Source organism: Meleagris gallopavo, chromosome 2 (assembly GCF_905368555.1).
Source record: "Meleagris gallopavo chromosome 2, MGAL_WU_HG_1.1, whole genome shotgun sequence".
Classification (NCBI taxonomy): domain Eukaryota; kingdom Metazoa; phylum Chordata; class Aves; order Galliformes; family Phasianidae; genus Meleagris; species Meleagris gallopavo.
This window is the reverse complement of record NC_139405.1, coordinates 17018470-17039875: the sequence shown is the minus strand read 5'-3', so window position 1 is coordinate 17039875 and position 21406 is coordinate 17018470. Positions and strand designations below refer to the sequence as shown.

The 21406-nt window shown below is 42.3% G+C and overlaps 1 protein-coding gene across 2 annotated transcripts; it reads left to right on the top strand.

Annotated features, from left to right (window-relative positions):
- Positions 1-9669: 9669 nt before the first annotated feature.
- FBXO28 (F-box protein 28) lies at positions 9670-21289 on the top strand. Of its 2 annotated transcripts, XM_019612639.3 has the most exons (6): positions 9670-9934; positions 14925-15034; positions 16033-16171; positions 18518-18713; positions 19908-20015; positions 20512-21289. In XM_019612639.3, exons 1-6 carry the CDS (start codon positions 9722-9724, stop codon positions 20904-20906), a joined length of 1161 nt encoding a protein of 386 aa, XP_019468184.1. In that variant the 5' UTR covers positions 9670-9721; the 3' UTR covers positions 20907-21289. The 2 variants fall into 2 exon arrangements, with proteins under 2 accessions (XP_019468184.1, XP_010704973.1); XM_010706671.4 differs by lacking the exon at positions 19908-20015 and having other exon boundaries at positions 9671-9934.
- Positions 21290-21406: the final 117 nt, after the last annotated feature.

The window sequence follows — 21406 nt, the reverse complement described above, 5'->3', positions numbered from 1 at the left end:
AGCCGCCCCGCCTCGTTCCGCCCCGCTCGCCTCCTCCCGCCCCCCACGCCCGGGAGGGGCCGGCGCGGCTCCCGCGGGTCTGGGGCGGTGTGCGGGGTTTCGGCGGAGGCGGGTCGGGCCGTGCGCTGCGCCGGCGGTGTGACGGGGCTCGGGGGAGCGGCCCCATCTGCTTCTCCCGCTCGTGTGAAAAGCTTCCCTGTGATTAAACAGGATGGAAGGGGATTAGGGGCTCCCGGCCGAAGGGAGAACGGAGGCCCGGAGCTAATTCGGACGAACGCCTCTTTGCTAAAGGAGTGAAATAAAACTTCAGCGGCGCGGATGAAAAGCTAGATAACTTTCTTGTGAGATCATCGAGTAGGGGGTGATACTACGGCAGCTGGGGCAAATAAAAGAAAAAAAATAGAATTTTTAAGAAGCTAAGAAGAGGTCCCAAAGCCGCTTTTGCCGCTGCCGGCGACCCAGCAAAACAAAAGGCACGTTTCTCTGCCCGCCGGCATGACATCACCGGCCCCGACGCGCATTGGACGCCGGGCGAAAACCGCGCGTTGCCTCCCGTGACGTCACAGCCCCGCCCCGGCTGACGTCACGGCTGCAAGTCCCACAGCGGGGCCCGCCTGGCAGCCCCGCGCTGTACTCTCCGCAGCCGCTGTGTGCCTGGGGCGTGCTGCCGGCTCTTGTCCCATTCCAGGTGCGAGGATGCACGGCCCCTCAGTCCTAAGGGGGAGAGGAGTTTGGTACAAACATGGCAAATGGCGTGATGCAGTGGTGTTAACGAAGGGCAGAGTGCCCTGTAAGGGAGCTTTAGGTTCATTATGGGCTGTTAACATATTAATGACCACGCCCATCAATACGGAAATGAGATGGAGATGTGGCAGCAGCTCTCAGTTCCCAAACCCAGAACCCTCTGGCCACACGATGGGCTTGGCCCAGACAAGATGAAATGGAGTAACCCAACAGAACTGTAAAAAGAGAGAGTTCTGCAGCCAGCTGTGTACATGTGACCGCCCCATGGCTGGGGGTGCAGCTGTGTGAAGGATGCCCAAGCACCTGAGTCACAGTGTCATTAAAGTTGGAAAAGACCACTAAAATCATCACATCCAACCACCGATCCATCCTCACCATGCCTACTGACCACATCCCTCAGTGCCACGTCCCCATGTTTCTTGAACCCCTCCAGGTACAGTGATGCCACCATCTCCCCAGGCAGCCTGTGCCACTGCATCACCGCTCTTTCTGAGAAGAGAGGTTTCCCAATATCCAACCTGCAGCTCCTCTGGCGTTACTTGAGGCTACCACCTCTGGTCTGCAAAATCAAAATAAAGACTACCCCATGCTTGTTGGCCATGTGTCAGGGTCATCATCCTGGTACCCATGGCTGTAGGTACAGCAGCAAGGGCCTTCTGCAGATTCCTGCTGAGTTTTCTGGTGCATCCAACTGATTCAGGATAAAATAAGGACTGAAATCTTTTAAGGCACTTCCCAAATACTGACTGGTACAAACCATTTATGAGTTGTAAAAGAAATACAGAAATGGTTAGAGAAAGATCGAGCAGAAGTAGCTTTCTGATCTGTGCAGTAATGACATTTTACTAGCACATGCTCCTTCCAGGTCAATCTGCAGAAGTCTCTGTTGGTGCAGCTACTCATTGTTCCATTTCCCACACAAAGCTGCCACCCCATCCCTGCTAAGGAAATGAAGCTTCAGGGGGTGCCCGCATTATCCCCATGTCAGTGCCAGGCTCTGTGCTCCCCGCGCCAGCTGGCAGCAGGTTTGGAGCAGCCTCTCTCAACCTGTTCTGTGGGTAAAGCAGGGCCACCACTGCCTGCACCTGTGCAACCCTTAACACCATTTCTTACCTCCCCATGATGGCAGGAATTTCCCACGACAGTTTATTAATCATAGGAGAGTGTTATTATGATGAACAGGGTTCATTAAAGCTCTGGTTCCCCCCAGTGAGAAGAATCATAAGCGTTTCTGCTCAGGTTCAGTCTCCAGGATGCCAACAGTTGGTGATAACAATGTAACCCACATAAGAACTGGCAGAGGCAACGGTTCCTGCTCCTGTGCATGCAGAGCTATCACAGAAAAGATGAGATCACAGGAGTGGGAGCCAACATCACCAACAGCTGAAGCCCTGCACCTCCTCCGCTTCCTGGGGGACTGTGGGGGACCGAGACCATATGCAGTGCCTGAAAAGCAGTCACAGCAAGGGGCCAGCTGAAGTTAATATTCATGGCACTGCTTGAAAAGCGTCTGAGGGAAGGAGGGGGAAAAAAAAAGACAAAAATGTACCAGAGTAATTCCTCTTCTCTCCCTGCAAGAGAGATCTACTTGATCTAAACTGCAGAAACTTGCAAAAGCAGAAAGATATTACAGATAACAGCGTGACTATTGCAAGAACCCCTTTAATTCTTCATCAAAAAGGTGTGATCCTGGTTCTTAGACTGTTTCTAAAGCAGTCAAATGAGAAAGTTTGTCACAAATCAACGCAGAAACATCAATGCAACAGCCTCAGGTTTGCTACCTACTGCCGCCTACTGTTGAAATAGCACCATATCAATTTTATGATCTTACTGAAGTTTAAAGCTTAAGAGCACAGAATGGAAAGCTTCTAAAATAAGAAAAGCAGGAAGAAGAACGCAACGAGCCAAGAGAATTGTTCACCTAAACTCAGTGGGTTGGAGCTGAAGATGTCTAACATTAACCCTAAACCAAACCCTAATCCTAACCCTAAATATAGCCCTAACGCTATCACTAAACCTAAACCCTAATGCTAGCTAGAACCAGAACTCCTATCCCCTAAAACCTGACACTAGCAAGGTCAGTTGTAACACTAACCTCCAGCCCTAACACCTAACCTTAAACATATCCCTAGCATAAACACATAACCCTAATCCTAACTCTAAACATAACCACTCTAACACTAAGCCCTAACCCTAAAACTAACATTAACTCATAGCCCTAACCCTGAACACTGACTAGCCTTAACCAAAACATAATCCTAATACTCTCTAACCTTAGCCATAATTCCTAACCAAACCCTAACTCTAACCCAAAACTCTTTCTCTTACCTGTAATGCTAACTTTGGGCAGGAGTTGGGCAAGCCACTGAGTATAAGAGTATCCAATCTCCAGTACTTCATCAGCACTGGGAACGATGCCATGGAAAGGGCTCGGCAAGCTCAGCCACTGGTTCCATACCAGAAAGTTAGCCTCAGGATACCTTTGTGTCCAAGCTCTGCTGCTGAGTAGGGAATGGATAATACATGGTGTCTGGCTGCCCTCAAGGCAGACCCCTCTGCTTGCTGTGGGCCAGGCTGTCCAAGCCCTTTGCATTCACAAAGTTATGCACACCATTTTCAGTATTTACTTCATTTTTAAATGTTAGATCACAGACTTTGCAGTGGAAAGAGTTTTGCAGAAAATGTACAGCAGTGACTGAGTCTTGCTCCCAGATGGAAAAAAAGATTCACCAATACTGAAATCTGCAGCTGAGACTGATTAAATCCCTAAAGGAATCTGTTAACCACACAAGCCAGGACAGCCTATATCACCCTGGTGGCTCCTGCAGAAGAAAAACCCAAGTTGTATTCAAAACAAAACATGAAGAAGCATTTGGCAGATGTAAATTTTTAATTAAGACATTGCAACTTGCCACAACTTGTCATGTCCAATGTGTTAGGTATAAAGAGTTGGGGCTTTTTTTGCCATTGAGAAGTGATATAAAAGGCATACCTTCCTTCTGGGGAAAAGGTACTTCTTTCCAAAACATCTGAGTCTGATAACTAAAATTTCTTTCTTCAGCTGTGAGCCCCTTCTCTGTAAGCTAATCACTTTATCTAAATTGTGAGAGTCACGCATGCACCCCACTGTGCAGTGCACCCATTTGATCACATCACCCAGTAAGCTAATAAATAATTCTAAGAAGTCAGCAGCACCCAGACACCAGCAGCACTCAGAAACTGCTTCTGAAATCAGCATTGATTTTGCTGCAATCTATTCAGCTCATAAGCTGATGACTCAACAACAATTTCAAATGATGAATCTACAAAAGTAGAAAGTAGCATTAAAATCTCCCTATGTAAGCATCACTCACAGTAAATAAAAGTCTTCAATTCTCTCCATATCAGCTAGGAATTATTTAACTTTGGTAAACTAAAGCTTCTTCAAATTATTTGCTAGAAGAAAACTCTAATTTCCATACTAAATTATTTTCCATGTAATATAAATAATATATAAATAATATAAATATTACCTTCTGTTGAGGTAACTCAACAGAAGGGCAACCAGCCATCTAAAGCAAGTCTGGAAAGTCCCCCAGAGACAGGAGAAATGCCTCCTCTTCCATTAGTCCTCAGCATCTCTGAAACAAAGGTAGGCTGGCAGAAATCAGTGTTTTGTATGCATCATGTACATGTTGCTATTCTCAATAATTAAGTTATATTCATTGGACTCACTCTGGATTTCTGTCAATTTATCTCAGCATGAATCCTGACTGAAGACCCTCTGTAGCAGAATGTCTGCTTAAGGCAATTATTGCAATGCAAGAAAGTTGTATCTGCCTCAAGCTGTCCCATAAGGGAGCTGGTCAATAAGGAAGAACGGGGAAGGAATTAAAAAATACGCTAATTAAGAACGTACACGTTCAGCTTTTGCAAACAGAAATTTTATGATCAAAAGCCCATTCCTTACCAGCAGCCTTGGGACACTGCTTGGCCATACAGTGGTGCTGGAGCTACATCCCAACAGGAGGTTAGAGCATGTGGAGAGTTAAATGAATGCTTCCATTTTATTGCTCCCTTGTCCTTGTTTTTCAGCTGCCAAGAAATCAGCCTTAGCTCATGCTAGCAATTCCTCTGGGGTCAAGAGAGAATGAAATCTGAAGGGTTTCAGAAAACACAAAATGATTTCAAGATCAGGCCCGACACTTTGTTTTTTGTAAGGGAACCACAGAACTGAGGAGACTGCATCATTGTTACCTCTCCTGGTTAGTGTACACATTCTCTTTTCACATTCTCTCACAGAGCTTTGCATCAGCAATTCCAACCATGCCTTAGATAACACCAGACAGAGGTGTATGGTCTACAAAGGACAACTGACACTTTAGAAGCTCTCATTTTCTTACACATCAGCACTATTGGTTTGTCATGTTTCAGCGATGTTTCACTGAGCTGAAACGATGAGACACTGAGGGACATTACCGATGTCTCCACCAAATTCTCCTTATCATAGTTTAAGTATATGGTAATATGCAAAAAATCAAGCAAGTTCCTTGAAACTTACAGAAAAACTGAGTACTATCTAATGGTGAAAACTGAATCTCTGCCCTAGGGAAGAAGAAATGTAATAAAGAACAATAGCAAAACTCATGTGATTAAGACTGCCTTTCTGTTAATGTAGGTTTTTCCACTGAGCTTATGCCTGAGTACAGCTGTGTGAGGACACATAGTGTGGCCAAGTCAACATGCCAGCCAATACACAATTCCACAGCTTACCAAGTAAACATATTGCTTGTCCACAAACCCTCAATCGCTTGTGGATTTGAAAATACTTAAACCTTTTTTTGGAAATCTAAAACCAAAAATCCTATTTAATGAGAGCCTGACTGTGCAACATACCTAGCCTACCAAAACTACTCAAGGTTAGTTTGGTCCCTGTGCTTTTAGCTGAGAAAATCTGCAGAGAATCTTTTCTTTCATCCTCACTGCTCTGCCTCTGAGCTTCAGTTTACGATTACTATCAGATACCTTACATAGGGTACTACAAATAAATTAAAAGGTGGATGGAGGTTGTAGAGGTGATTTCTCAATCAAGTTTTTATACATGTAGCACTACTGGGCCCCAAATTTGCAAAACTACAAAGCATCCACTTAAATACATTGATTTAACAAAACTAGGATTACATTCCTTTCTGAAGCTATGAATGCAAATGAAAGTAAGTATCAAGTTACCTATTATTTCATAGCATTTTTAGTTGCAAAACATGAATACGTGCACATTTACACTCCTGCCTACTCTTGTTAGAAACATGTAGAAAGGAAATGGCAGCGGTGGTGGTGATATTTGTTTATTTTTGTTTGCTTGATTGGTTTCTTTTAATTCCAGGCTCAAAAGCAACAGTCTGTCTAGATGTAACTACTCTCCTTTATAAGCCATGCCCTAAGCTTTGTGTGGACGTGGACTTGCACCAAGATTTTGCATTAATTTTAAGCCTTAGACTTTGCCTCAGTATCCAGCAGCCTGTATGAAAATACAGCTACTCAAATATAACTGTCTGATTTCAAATTTAGCACCTTTTACATATACATATATACATATATATATATATATATAAAAGATACACAAAGTGAGCAAACTGCCACCACCCTAGAAAAGAAAACCTGCCTTGTGGGAAGGCGTTTTCTATTTTTCTCTTGATTATACTAACTTAATAAAACAAATCTGTTCTCCTCCCACCCAGCTTCTGCTCTTATCCTGAATTTCTGAGCACGTTACTCTTCTTTGCTGCTATATTCCCTGTTAACCTCACAGTTCTTGGCCTAGTTACATACCTTCCTTCAGCTTCAGCTGCTGGATTTCTTTCCTTTGCTCCTGCCTTTCCAGATGTCCACTTTTCAGTTCCTACACTTGTCAGTTTCTATGTAAGCACAGTTACACTATACTTACTAATATAATAAACGTATAGAAAATGCAGCTTATATATTATTGGGCATAAAGGTTTGTCTTAAAATGTAAAGGAATACCTCAAAACCTCAAGCTGCTCAAATTACATGACAAAACAGAAAGCATTCTTGAAACTGTTTTAAATTATATATATTAAGAGGGGAAAAAAAACACTTGCTTTTACAATATTAGTGGACTACCAGCACAGACTTCCCATGCCAAGTCACAAGTTTATAAAGAGTTCTCCCAAGTGTGTTTTAAACCACTGAGAGTGCATCTGAAAGGAGAAACCATAAAACCATTCCCATAAATAACCCCTTGTTCTCTAAGATAGCCAGATCATTTTACAGCAGCATTGATGACATGGGAAGGGAAGGAGGGGAAATACACAATGTGTTCTGCTCCTAAAAAGGAAATATTAATTTCAGTGCACATTTTTGGAATGCCATTAGGATGACATACATAAAGTCTCACCCTTACATTTTCCCTGCTCCCAAGATAATATTTTCCAATTTTTTTTCTTTTACAATAGAGGTTCCAGATGGGTTTCCAAGGGAGAAGCTGCACATTAAAAAGGTCATGATAAACCTTCAAACAATAAGTTTAGCCGAAAAAAAAAATTGTACCAGGATGCTCCAGGCAGCTACTGCTTTAGTCCTACATTAATTAAAGCTGTACTACCTTGGCACAGGTACTATAATGAGCAGTCCCATTCTCCCCAAATATTTTGTGACTTTTTCCCATAGGCTTTGTTGCTGTACTTCCCACACTGACAGTGATTTCCTTCAACAAGACAGTTTTAAGCAGCGACATTCCCTAATAATATATGCAAACTCACACTACTAGCTTTCAAAAACTGTGCCCACTCCTATCAGAGTAAAATGGCTGTGAAGCTACAGTGCAAGTACCAGTGGCTACACTCAGAAGCATCAGGAAAGTTCTAGAAACAGCCTTTGGTCCCATTGCTCTGCACTCCCAAACCAGATACAGCTACTGTAACCAAGAAATGTCACTAATGTATAGGCAAATAAAAGAACAGAATTTGATTAATTGTGCATTTTGTTTCCCCAGTTATGCCTGGCTGTGTTGGGAGATTACTGCAGCATTGTGGCACAGCAACCAGGTCTCTTTGCAGCCATTACTCCTCTGGAAGTCAAGCTCATACAGTTCCCAGTGCGACCACCTTACTCTTTCTTCTCTTTCACAGAGTGAAACGAAAACCCTGTCGCTTTACAGTGAACAGCACGAGACTAATACAGTGCATCATTAGTCACATCAATTGCTGTGGCCAACAGGTTGAGGGAGGTGATCCTCCCCCTCTAACTGCCCTGGTGAGTACTATGTCCAATTCTGGGATCCCTGGTTAAAAATAAAAAAAACAACATGAATCTCCTAGAGAGGATCCAGATGATGAGGGCCTGGAGCATCTTTTGGACAAGGAAAGGCTAAGAGATCTGGAGCCGTTCAGCCTGGAGGAACTGAGAGGAGATCTTATCAATGCTAATAAGTATCTAATGGGCAAAAGTCAGATGGATGAGGCCAGGATCCTTTCAGTGTTGTACAGCGAAAGAACAAGGGGCAGTGAACACAAACTGGATCATGGGAAGTTCCATGTGTTGCAAGCCAAAATGGCTTGCAGTTTGTTGTATTGATCTCAGTCCCTCCAAATTAAGACTCAGGAAAGAGTCAAGGTGTTAATCGAGCAGAAGAGTGCCTTTATTTATTAAGAGATAGGAGAATAAGAGAGGAAAAGGAGGGAGAGAAAGGGAAAGAAAAGTAAGTCACTGCTGTGAATCTTATGTTCAAGCTCAGGGAGGGTAGATTTAGGTTAGATATAAGGAAAAAATCTTTTACAGAGAGAGTGGTGAGGCAATGGAACAGGTTGCCTAGGGATATGGTTGATGCCCTGTCCCTGGAGATTTTCAAGGTGAGGCTGGATAGGCCCTGGGCAACCTGGTCTAGCTGTGGTGTCTCTGTTAATTGCAGTGGAGTTGAACAATATGGCCTTAATTCTGTGATCCTATATTCTGAGGATCTGTCCTTCTGCTTCTGGGGTGGTTGAGGATGTAATGGAGCAAGCGCCACTGGCTGATAAAAGCATATGCCTTATATGCTGTACAGTGGCTCCTTCTATTTGAGCCAGGAGTTGTTGCCAGACATACAATGTCCAGTATCAAGCACTGCGTGCATGCTGCACCAGCTGTGCTTCTTCCATGGTGGTCATGGAGGGTTGTGGTTGTATGAGGGACCTAAGACCACCTTAAGCAAGACCACTAATTCCTGACTTGTGCTTGGGTACAGCAGTTGTTGGTACCTTTCACAAGAGTGTTTTAGTACAGGTTTTGTTCTGGGGCCTTCACAAGACTGCTACAGTTCTGTTCTGCTAGTTATCTCTCAACCAATCAGAAAGAGAGCAAAAATGCACAATGTTACAGTTCTGTATGGAGTTGTCAAGACTCCAAACACAAGAAGGAAGAACGTTTTTAGTGTGAGAATGGTGGAGTGCTGGAACAGGCTGCCCAGAGAGGCTACAGACTCTCCTCTGAAGATACCCAAGACGCCTACCTCTGTGACCTGCTGTGGGGAGCTGCTGCAGCAGGGGGTTGGACCAGATGATCCCCAGAGGTCCCTTCTACCCCCTACAGTTCTGTGAACACGGTATAAAACCAGCAGCGTGAGGCAAATTGCTGGTTTATTGAGCTCATCTGCAACTACAGTGGTTACTTCAAGTACTTGGTGTAAAGAACACACCAGATCTAGAATGCGCTGTGGAACTTCACCGTGTTTCCAAACAACTGTCAAACCAACTGTCCTTCAAAAACTCACTTATGCTTTTATCCCGCTCTATACTCGCTGACAGGGTCACCTGTGCCCTCAGCCACCCCTCGCAGCGGGCTCTCCCGCAGGCAGAGAGCCTTGCTCCCCCTTCTCCGCTCCCCCTGAACCCACAGGGCCCCGGGGACCCACTGCAGTCCCCGCCCTCCTCAAGCGAGAGCGGAAGTGCCGTCAGAGGAAGGCCGGCCGCCCGCCCTCAGCAGAGGAAGGACGGGCTGTAAGATGGCGGCGACGGAGGAGCGGCTCCTGTCGGAGGGGGAAGGCGGCGCCCCAGGTTCGGCGCGGCTCTCCCCGCCCCCGCTCTCGCAGTCTCCCGAAGCCCCGGCGCCCTTGGAGCAGCCGCCTCAGAGCAACACGCTGATGGGGCTGCCCATCGTGGCCATCGAGAGCATCCTCAGCTTCCTGTCCTACGACGAGACGAGCCAGCTCCGCCTGGTAGGGGCTGGGGAGGGGAGGGAAGGCGGGCGAGGGGCCGTGCCGCGGCCGACCCGGGAGCCGCCGGAGCGGGAGCAGAGCCGGGGAGGAGGCGGGCAGGCGGTTGGGCAGGGCTGGGGCTTCCCCCTTCTGCCCGCCCCGCGCCTCCCATACGGGCGTGCAGGTGTGCGCCGTGCACGCGTTCCTAGCGGGACCCTGCCGCCTCTTAACGCCTTTGATCCCATTCGAGCCCTGTAAAGCAGCGAGGGGTGCCGGAGACGTAAATCCCCGGGTGTAGGAGATGGCGAGATCGCTGCTCCGAGGACCCTACCCGGTGTCTAGAAAGAAATGTGGGGCAAGAAAGGAAGAGTTAAAGCCGTGTCTGCCCGAGAGTCTGCCCGCTGCTCCCAGCCGTGCTCACGGATCTAATAAAAGATACGAGCTCCACCTGCAAACTTCATTGTGCTCAAAAAAGCTTGGAGGTCAGCGAGGAGATCAGTATTAGTCTTCAACTGCCTACCTCAGGAGCCTCGTGTAAACTGTGCCATAATATGACTGGCTGCGATCTTGCTCAATTTTGTATGAGATCATGTATGGAATAATAGTGAGGGAATTAATACACAGCTTATGTAACCCTCAGTCAACTTGCCTGTGCTGTTTCTAGTTTAAGAGCTCATTAGCTTAAACCAGATAGTATTACATGTGTATTTCTGCAGAGAATTGGACCTCATTTGTCCCAGATCAGCAACCTGATTCTAAACTGAAAGCTCTTTAAGCAGAAGCTCTGTTTTTATTCATACTGCACCAAATACACTGTACAGTCAGAAGGCAGTGAGGCCCTGGCACAGCTGCCCATAGAGCTGCGGTGCCCCATCCCTAGAGGTGCTCCAGGCCAGGTAGGATGCGGCCCTGGGCAGCTGAGCTGGGGGGGGCAGCCCTGCCCATAGCTGGGGGTTCGGGCTTGGTGGGCTTCAGAGTCCCTTCCAACCCAGACCGTTGTATGATATAGTACTTAATATTTCTAGCATGCTGTCAGTCCTATAATCTCCAAAGACTTGCCTCTTCTGTGAGAGTAGATAGTGGATGTGTGGGAAAAAAAATTAGTATGACTGTTTTGGATTGCAGCCTCTACAGTTTGGATAAAGGGAAGTACATATACTGTGTTTGGGTGTGCTTACTATCATATACTCTATGTATGCCGCACTAGGCACTGCTCTTTGCTTCAGTTTTGCATTTTATAAATGGTAGCTGTGGGAACTGTCACTAGGCAGTAGAGGGTTTTTTTTTTCTTCCTCTAAAGCTGTTAGTGTTTGTAAATAATGCTTTGTCAGCAGTGAAGTTCAGAATGGGAAAGATGGTGTAAGGACTTAAATAACTGCTTAACTCTCCACACCTCTCTTATGTGACATGAGTCCGTTTTTTCAAGAAGACTTGCTTTGAGCCATTTCAAGAACAACAAAAACAAAGTGGATAAATATCAGTAGAGATGCACATACACTAGATGTAAATGAGGGAAACTACTCATAGAATCATGAAGGCAGGAAAAGACACTTCAGATCATCTCATTGACCCATCACCACCCTGTCTGCAAATGCCACATCTACGTGTTTCTTGAACACCTCCAGGGACAGTGACTCCACCACCTCCTTGGGCAGCCTGTGCCAATGCTTAACTTTCAGAGAAGTTTTTCCTAATATTCAACCTGAACCTCCCCTGGTGCTCCACACCCTTCACTGGCTTTGTTGCCCCAAGGATCCCCTTGGATGATGCCAGTGGGACAGCATGGCATACGGGCACTGGGGAAATTGATCTTTCCCTATTTTTAATTTTTGAGTAGGTGACAGCCAAAAACCTTAATTTTCATCGAATTCCTCATGGTACCCTTAAGCACACAAGGTGAGAAAGTACACGAAAAGCACACTTGTCTTGTTTAACCAGCACTAACGTCAAGAATCACTGTCCTGTTCTGGCCTAGTCAAAACCACATATACTTAATCAGCTCGATCTTTTCAATTGCTATGCAAAACTAAAGGTGTTATTTTGGCAGTTCACTGGAGGCTAAACAGGTGAGGAGACTGGACATAACTCCAGACAATATTGATGGAGAATTATGGTAGGATTTCAAAATAACATTGTTTAGGCATGAATTCATAATGGAAATTCATCGTTGTCAGGTTTTTAAGGGCAGATAACTTTAGGATACACTTGTGTGTTTGTGCATTGCGCAAACAGCAAACTTTTCTTTAAGAACTTACTTGAGCTGCTTCTCATAATGCATTTCATAATGAGTAGCATTCTGCTAAGGATATGTTATGGGACCAAATTAATTGAACGGCAGGGATTAAATTCCTTAGGTCTCATGCTCATTAAAAGTATGCTCCTAAACAGCCTCATTATCCTATGGAATACCACATTCTTAGGATTAAAGCACCTTGGGGAAGGCAGGACATCAATTGGCCTAAACAAAGCTTACATACACCGTACATACACTGACAAAAAGTGTGGAGTCCCTAAACTGATAGCTTTGAATGCTGGTGCAGGGCGAGGGAACACTTTTTCTCTCTAAATAGCCTTAAATTGTGAGTAGGAAAATGGCAAAGCAGGAATGAAAACCTAGAGCCATTTTTCTGGAACAAGTCATTTCACTTAATTATGCCTTATTTGTATGATGCCATATTCACTTAAGTGGAGCCTGCACTTTCCTGAATAAAATGGAGTAAAATTGAGTCAGTACTTCCTTCTGAAATCACTTTGAATTCAACTGGTAAATGAATATGTGTAATGTCTATTAAACGTGGTAACATTCTCGTCTGGAAGAAACAAGTCTTCTTTTTGAGACGCAGTGATGTGGCATTTGGAATGCTGAGTAGTGCTCCTCCTAATGAAGGGTGGTTAGTTTTGAGCATGGCTGCAACATAACAATTTACAATAGCGGTGTCACAGTTACAAACTTTGGTCAGTTGTCCTAAAACAGTAGGATGGGATTGTGCTGCTCTAAGTTCCCTTTCCAGATGCAGTCGGCCAAGAGGATGAGAGCTGGACACTTCTGAATGGGGTGATAATGATGTCCTTAGTCTCAGCTTGGAAATACATTTCCATTTGGGCTGTTGCTACAGTAAACGTGACTGCAAACAAACAGTCCCACAATGAAAAGCAAACAGTTAATAAATGCCTTCCATGAACATTGAAGATAAGGTTGCCTTGGATTGAGGCACACATCAGAAGTGTCTTAGATTCTGCAGCAACTTTGCACTAGTGTTCTGCAGAGCGCAAATAAGGACAGCTCAGCTTTAATCTTCCCACAGTTTCAATAAATCTGTATTTACAGGCATTTCTATTTTAAGGCTTGCTGAAGTCATCAGCATTTTGTCACTTATTCTTTAACCTAGAAAGGCATCTGTGTAGCCTCTATTGATCTTAAAAAAGAACATGGAATGAATCTAGACACTTGGAATATGTTTTTACCTCCAGTTTTGATACTGGAAGTTGGGAAGAAATAACACATGCTTGAAGGAAGGGAAGCTGGTGGTCTTCTAGCAGATTGAGTCGCTTTGTTTATAACAAAGTGGAAAATGAGCTCTTCTGTCAGATGTTACTGTATACATTTCACCATGCTAAGCAGCAGCCACCTTTTGCATTTCATGTGGTCTCGGAACAACTTTCTAACACTGAAATTTGAACACAGTGTTCTAGTTGGACTGGCATTTGAGGGAATGTGGGCTGATGTAGCTTTATGGATAGAGTAAGGAAATATCCACAAAACTTGGCAAATAAGAGCAAATTTGAACTTCTGGCTTTCTTACAGTCCTACAGATAGGAAGTATCAGAAACTGTCTTGGACCAATATGAGCAGTGAAAATGGTGATAATGCTACTTTAGGTACGACTGCTGACAAAGCAGTCTCAGAGAGGCATATTATTCTTGTAACTTCAAGTGTCATATTTTTAAATGGTGTCATCAGGAATCAGCTGAGATCTAAGAGCTGACTGATTAAATAAGCTGCAGACAGACATTATTGGTTTCTAATGGTATCAGTTTAGTGTTTGGGTTCTAGACTGCTTATTGTCACAAACATGGACAACGTCCAGAAACCGGAGCAAATGAGTAAAATTAGAAAATCTTATGTTTAAAAATCCAGTGCAGTTGTTAGCTGTTACAGCCTGCCGCCTTTTGGATATGGGAGGTATTTTCTGCCACCAGATGTCAGTATAAACATGATGAAAATTTCTCTTTGTGCTTTTCCACTGTTTGTCCCTAACAACGTATCTAGGATTTTGGAGTTTTTTGCTTGCTTGTTTTTCCCCCGCTGCATAACTGTATTGTTAACACAGCCCTTGTGCAAGTGTGACTTTCTGTTTCAGGGGTTTGGTAGCATTAGAGCAGGTATTAACGTCATTACTACCTACCGCTGTGAAAGAAAACAGCTGTTGGTATCCAACGTAGCCAACAAAGGAATCTGTTAAACAGAGAAGACTTCTATACGAAAAGGAATCTTGCTTCTTGTGGGCTGTAGTGCATAATTCTTTAATTTTGTCTGTCTTCCAAAAGATGAACTATAAGCATTGAAGGAAAAACATCATTTCTTGTTTCTGAGGCATCTTTCTGAGATCAGATAACACTGACTTCATAGAATCATAGAACACCAAGGTTGGAAAAGACCTCCAAGGCCATCTACCAGAGTGATTCTTGATGACAAGAGGGCTTTTCAACTTCCATTGTCATTAGAAGGAAATTATGTCTGCTTATGCATGAGTGGAATTCAGCCTACTGTCTCTTGTTATGAAGAATCAGGAGACTTGCTTGTGAACTGTGTGGAATGTAGCACTCCCTCATGATCAGTATTAGAGATGGCAATGCCTTAAATTGTACTGCAGTTTCTGTGTCTTGAAATTCAAGAAAAAATGCTAAGGGAATCTTGTGCTACTCAGTAAGTATGTGTAAGGTAATAAATAGTAAAAGTGTCTTGTGACATTATTTGATACTTAAGAGATTTGTTTTTACTTAAATACAGGTTTGTAAACGAATGGACTTGGTTTGTCAACGAATGTTAAATCAGGGATTTCTAAAAGTGGAAAGATACCACAACTTGTGTCAAAAGCAAGTTAAAGCTCAGCTTCCAAGGTATGTACCAGCTAAAATTGTAGTTGAACTTCAGTGTGCTAGATTCTTTTCAGCATTACGCTAAAAGGGAGATTCTTGCTGGCTAATTTAGTTACATATCTTGAAAATTTGTATCTCTTTTGTTTTCTGTTTTTCCCCCCAAAAGCATTATAACCTAAGATCTAATTACAAGATAATGGTGTGGATGAATGTACCTTGTATTATACTATTCAAGGAGCTGGAATATTGGAAATTGTCTCTGGTGTTCTAAACAGAGTAAAGAAGAGTCTTGTGTTCTTCAGCCTTTCTGGCAAATCCAGAAGGGACTCTTAGGAACGAATAAATGCCATTCCTCTTCAAGACAAACCGATGATTTGTCTATGGCTCTGCTTAAAAAAGCAAGGTTCTTCAGTGCCAAGGAATAAATTAGGAAAGGGAGGAGGCTGTGAGCTCTCATTACTGGGAGCTTATGGTTCTCTCAAAAGCAATATGTTTTCTCCTCTTTCCAGTGTATAAAGTGCAGTTGCTGCTGCTGTATCCTATCAGATTTCCCAGTCAAAGCGAAGAAACTAAATGCTACTTACTGCTGAGATTATTTGCCAAAAGCTTGAACTTTGTAGCAAGCAGTAATGCTATATTAAATTTGTGTGTTGCATTGAAATACTAAGTGCAGGAATATGGGAGAATAAAAATAACCACCCTGACTCATTGTCTGCTGCTAGTTAGTACTGAAAGCCTGCTTTTAGAGTCCCAAATGACATACAGAGTTTATGGGTAGCAAAAGATGTAATTATTTAGAGAAAAAAAAAACTTGTCTTCAGAAAGTGCACTGTGCTATTATGAGCTGATATCTAATCTCTGCCATGTTTTGTCCGTAGACAGAACAAATGTAGCGGTTGTGTTTTCAAACCTCTAAATGGTTTTAAGGATTAAATTAACTTGAGTGATAGTTACAGTTTTATTTTGTGAACTCATTGTTAAATTACTGCATGTAAATCACTTAATGGTCTGTCTTCTAGACGAGAGTCAGAAAGAAGAAACCATTCATTAGCTCGTCATGCAGACATCCTTGCTGCTGTAGAAACAAGACTCTCTTTGTTAAATATGACTTTCATGAAGTATGTGGATTCCAATCTCTGTTGCTTCATACCTGGAAAGGTAAAATGTAGTCTAATTTATGTGAATGTGTATGTTTTTAAAAAACATGATTGTGTAACTTCAAGTACATTTGTCCCAGCTGCCCCAGATTATGTAATATATGTGCATACTGAAACTGATTGACATACTTAGAACACACAAGTTAATGCTCCTCTGTAACAGGAGTGTGAAATGAATGAACCAGACTGTATCTAAATACTATTTAAAATTTAATATCTACTTTCCCTCAGGATTTTTACAAGGATTTTTACAACACAGGATATGTAGGTTTTAACTCTGAATTGTAACTGTACAAAATAGCTGGAGTCCAGGTCATCAGAAGATACAGCAGAAGACTTTAAGATCTTTTCATATGGTTTGAATACTTCAAGTTAATTGAAGTGAGATGTATATATGAGATGTATAGTATGTGGAAACACCTTTCAGTGTTGCTGTGGATGAGGTGTTTCTGTAAATTAGGTGGGTAAACTTTAAATGTATGTAAACTCTGTTCAATATTATTACTACTAAACAGTTCTGGTATTTCAGACTACTACCCCAGCATAAAGTATAAATTAACCAAGCGATAGGATTGTTTTATAAGCTGTGAAAACAGAGGGATAGAGGGGAATTGACAAGATCATCGTCTGAGGAAGAAACTCAAAAAAACCTTAGATTGAAACAAAATCTGTGACCATTAGCCTAAGGTTCTGCTATTCGTGGGCAGATAACTGGGTTGCTCTGGGATGAATGCAGAAGTTAGCTGTTGGATTGAGATGAAGCATGGCAGGCATTTCTGCATTCAGTCAGCAGGATAGGCTATCAGCATGAATAGTTTTTATCTTGAAGAGGTAACTTGATTTCCATACACTTTTATTGCCTTGATACTAAGTTAATCTAAATTACTGTAGTTTAATATATTTAGGTTTATTAAGTTTATATTATTTTTATATCTATAATCTAATTTAAAATACAATGTAATATAACAAAGTCAAATAAATGTAAGGCCATGATATTCATGTACTGAATAGAATACCTAAAAGAAATGTTGCCTTACTTTTCCTCAGGGTAGGTGGAAAGGCAATGCTGAAGCTAGACCTGGGGTGTGTAGGAGTTGTGCAAACAAGTTTGGCAGCCATTTTCCTTCTGGGCACTGGGTCATAAAGACATTATTTGTATTCCTGTGTAACAGCTAAAAGAGACCTTTTTAACTGTTTACTTGGTATATGAACTTGATACTGCTGCTGCTCTTTCACCACAGTTATCAGTTCACCAGAAAGTCAGGTTTTGGTTAAGCCTATTCAAGGCTCAGCTTGTGATTTTCCCCCACCTGCCCTGAATGAAGCTGCTGCAGAACTTTCAGAAAATTAATGTGTTAGAATACGTGAATCCTGGTTTGAGGTTCAGCGTATTGTGTTAAGGGTTCTTTACACTTCATAGTGAAGTGCCACTGCAAGATTTTATGTTGAAGATAGCAAAAGAATGCTTTGTAGATGTGGTTACTGACGGGATGTAATGTGGGTAAAATTAGAGAAAGAAGCCTTTGGGAGCTTGCTGTGAGATGGGATGCTTTGATGATGTCTTTTGGAGCTTTTTAGCTAAGCTTCCTTTATGAAAACACAAGATGCAGCTCTGTTGATTCTAGGCTCTTAAAGCCCACATCCTTCAGTAGAGTCTTAAGCTATTCTTAATCATGTGCAAAATTCCTGGCTTGGTAGTTTCTGTAGTAAGAAACCAGCACTCCTATCTTGGCCTGCTCAGACTGTAATTCATAGATTAGTGAGGCACCTTTCATCTCTATAGTTCTGCTAAACAAAAAGCTGCTTTTCAAGCCTGTTAAGAGGGTGCTTATGCTCTCTGCCAGTCCTGGATTGGTATTTCGTAATACATTTTGGGTGTAATCCAAATTTGCAATATTTTGAGTAGGAGCAAGCGAATTCATGTAAATATTTACAGCTCTTCAGACTGACATAACAGTAATTCTTGCTATTCCATTCCTATGTTGTGCATGTCTCATGACTGGCTGTGGGAATGACTGCTTAGCTGAATGGCTTCCATCTTGGTTCTCCAAAAAGAAACGATGATGCTTTACTGAGCATGTAGAATTCCAGTGTGGATGCAGTAAAACAATTTCACACAGATGTTATTTCACGAGTTTCAATAGAACTGTGATCCATCAAGTGAATGGTTTGTCTGGTATATCGCAAACAATACTTCATTTCCAAACACCAATAAAGAACTAACACACAGTGATGTGCAGGAGTAATAGTTCTATAGTGAAAGTCTCTGATGTGCCAACGCTTTTAGAATGATCTGAGATAATCTTGTCTTTATCGGAAAAATCCTAATTCTTCTTAAATGTTTTAGGTAATAGATGAAATTTACCGTGTGCTAAGGTATGTAAACTCTACAAGAGCTCCTCAGAGAGCTCATGAAGTTCTTCAAGAACTAAGGGACATTTCTTCCATGGCTATGGAATATTTTGATGAGAAGATTGTTCCAATACTGAAAAGGAAGCTTCCTGGGTCAGATGTATCAGGACGTCTGATAGGAGCTGCCCCAGGTATTAAATGCAATGTATAGTTAAGTGGGTTTTGTTGTTTTTTTATTATTTTATTTATTAAAACTCAGAGCACTATCTTTTTAAAGCTCCCTCCTTTGAATAAGTGAGCTTTATCACATAAGAATTAACGATACTTGTGTCTTAAGAATGCCAGCCATGAAATTCATTCGCTTTGTAATTTAAGGAGGCTTTGTATTGGCAAAAGAACGGTCACTTGAATGTATGTAACAATTATGCATAGTGTGTATTCATTAAACAAACGCTTTTGTGCCACCAATGAATGAGACTTTATCGTTGCACTTGGTTGAAATTTGGCACATGAGATGACAACTCAAGACGCCTTTTATATTTAGTAAGGATCAGCAAATGAATTGGCCTAAGCTGCTGTAGTACATAGAGAGCTAGAACACACAAGTATGTGCTTTCTTTGCATTCCCAAAGCAACAAGGTACATGTTAACAATCAGAATGCTTGTGCGTAACACTGAAAAGGCAGCTAAAATAATGGTCTGTAAATAATCAAACTGGTCCTTTGTATAACCTCTCAGGCTTTCCGTAATTGATGTGAACTGAAGTGTTAAGGTAGTTGCCTCATAGAATGGCCAGAAACAAAAAGTTAGTAGAACTGTAGTGTTTTCCCCATACTGAACTTCTTTCCACACACCATCGGAGAATTGGATTGCAATATGCTCTTTGAAAGGATAACTCAAAAAAGAAAAATTACAGCTTAACCAAAAATGATAGGCTGAACTGTAGGAACTGCTTGTAGTTTGTTGCATGTCTCATCCATCCCTTTGGCCATAAGACTGTATTCCACCTCTTAATTATATCTAGATAATTATACCTCAATTCCAATGAGTCTGTCAGCTAAGGAAGCATTGCCCAAAACCATAGTTGATGTCAGTCTGCTCACCAAACCCAAGGCTTAATGTGATGTGAAAGTACCTATCCTGTGTTGAGGGAATAGTATATCTGATGGCAACCCTTTAGTGTCAAATAAGTGGATCTTAAAGAAAAAAAAGAAGAGGATGACTGTTCAAGGCTGTTCCAGATTGTTCTGTCTTCATAGTGCTTACAAGTTGCATTTTACTTGCACTGCATTGTTAGAAAACAGTAGAAAAAGTGATGGATACCTTTTTATGTTAGAAAAAGTGAAAGAAATTATACAGTAGCTGTTAGTCTCCTTGATTTGCAGGAATTTTAATAAAAACAACATTCCCAAGCTCAAACTCCAGTATGATTTTAGGACTTAGGAAGAATGAGTATACATCATCATGGAAAATAAATCCCCTTCTTCTAAAAAGTAAGTTAAACTGAGATATCTTGTTACGCCCTGAATAAAAAACAATTAGAATTGTATCTATCTACAACTATGACAGCAGAATAAGAGTGCCCTACTGAAATACATTTTATATAGCTATTGTATAATACGTCTAATTTATAGCTGCACTGCAGGTTTTTGACTTAACATGTATCACTAACTCTAGCTGACCACATGTTCTCTCTGTAATTGTTGATCTGGCTGAAGGGGGGGGACGGCCTTATGTATGGAAAATGAAGAATGAGCTGTTTTCCATGCTACTGGAAATCCAAGTATCTAAAATTGAACTAGCTGTGACCTGAAATGCCATGTGCTCTTGTTAGATACTTAAAATAACAGTAAGTCTGTTTCCATGTTCACCCAGCCAGTACTCAGATTTGTGCTAGGGGGTGATGTAGGGGTAAGCAAAGTAGAAGTGGGACACGATTTCTGCTTTTGTCTAAACGATGTGGAGTACTAACCAGAGTTTTCTCTGAAGTTCCAGGGCCTTCTGCAGCACTAACAACAATGCAGCTGTTCTCCAAGCAGAATCCTTCGAGACAGGAAGTCACCAAACTCCAGCAGCAAGTAAAAGCAAACGGTGCGGGTGTGACAGTGCTAAAGCGGGAAATCTCAGAGCTTCGCACCAAGGTGCAAGAGCAACAGAAACAACTCCAAGATCAAGATCAGAAACTGCTAGAGCAAACCCAAATCATAGGTGAACAGAACGCCCGATTGGCTGAGCTCGAACGCAAGCTGCGAGAGGTGATGGAGAGCGCAGTAGGAAGTTCTTCAGGTTCTGGTTCAAATGAACAATCTCCTAGAAAACGGAGGAAGGCGGTTGATTCCACAGACTGTCCTAGGAAATCTAAACGCCTTCGAAACAGAAAATAACTTGGGGAGTCACTGACGCCTTCAGGAGGATACACTGCTTTAGTAGCCCAAGCAGGTCTGCTCGTTTGGATACTGTGATTAGCTTCATGGTGTCACGTAGGCTGCTGGCTCTTCAACACACCACTTAGACTTGAACGTGAATTTTCTTTCATTGAGACTTTTCCCCTGCTTTCTGGATGGGTGGGCCTAATGCACAGGATCTTTAAGATTTGCAATAGATACATACTAACCAGACCTGCTCTGTTACATTTTGAACAGTTAACCTTTTTTTTTTTTTTTCCCGTGCAAATGTGTTGAAAGTAAACTTATTTGTGTTTATGCGTATGTTCACATAAAATCTTAAATAAATTCAGTCTTAACTGACTAAAAAGTTGAGCTTAAAAGCAGATGTCCTGTTCACTTGAAGAAAAGAAATGCTTTTAAAATCATGTTTTAGAGAACTTGACTTTTTTTGTTATAAGTGACCTTGTCTGGAATGTCTGAAAAGCAGCGAATACTTT

Coding starts and splice junctions, on each gene's coding strand:
- FBXO28 (XM_019612639.3), top strand. CDS start 9,722: ATGGCGGCGACGGAGGAGCGGCTCCTGTCGGAGGGGGAAGGCGGCGCC. Junction 9,935..14,924: donor AGACGAGCCAGCTCCGCCTG/GTAGGGGCTGGG, acceptor ACTTAAATACAG/GTTTGTAAACGAATGGACTT. Junction 18,714..19,907: donor TCTGATAGGAGCTGCCCCAG/GTATTAAATGCA, acceptor CTTGATTTGCAG/GAATTTTAATAAAAACAACA.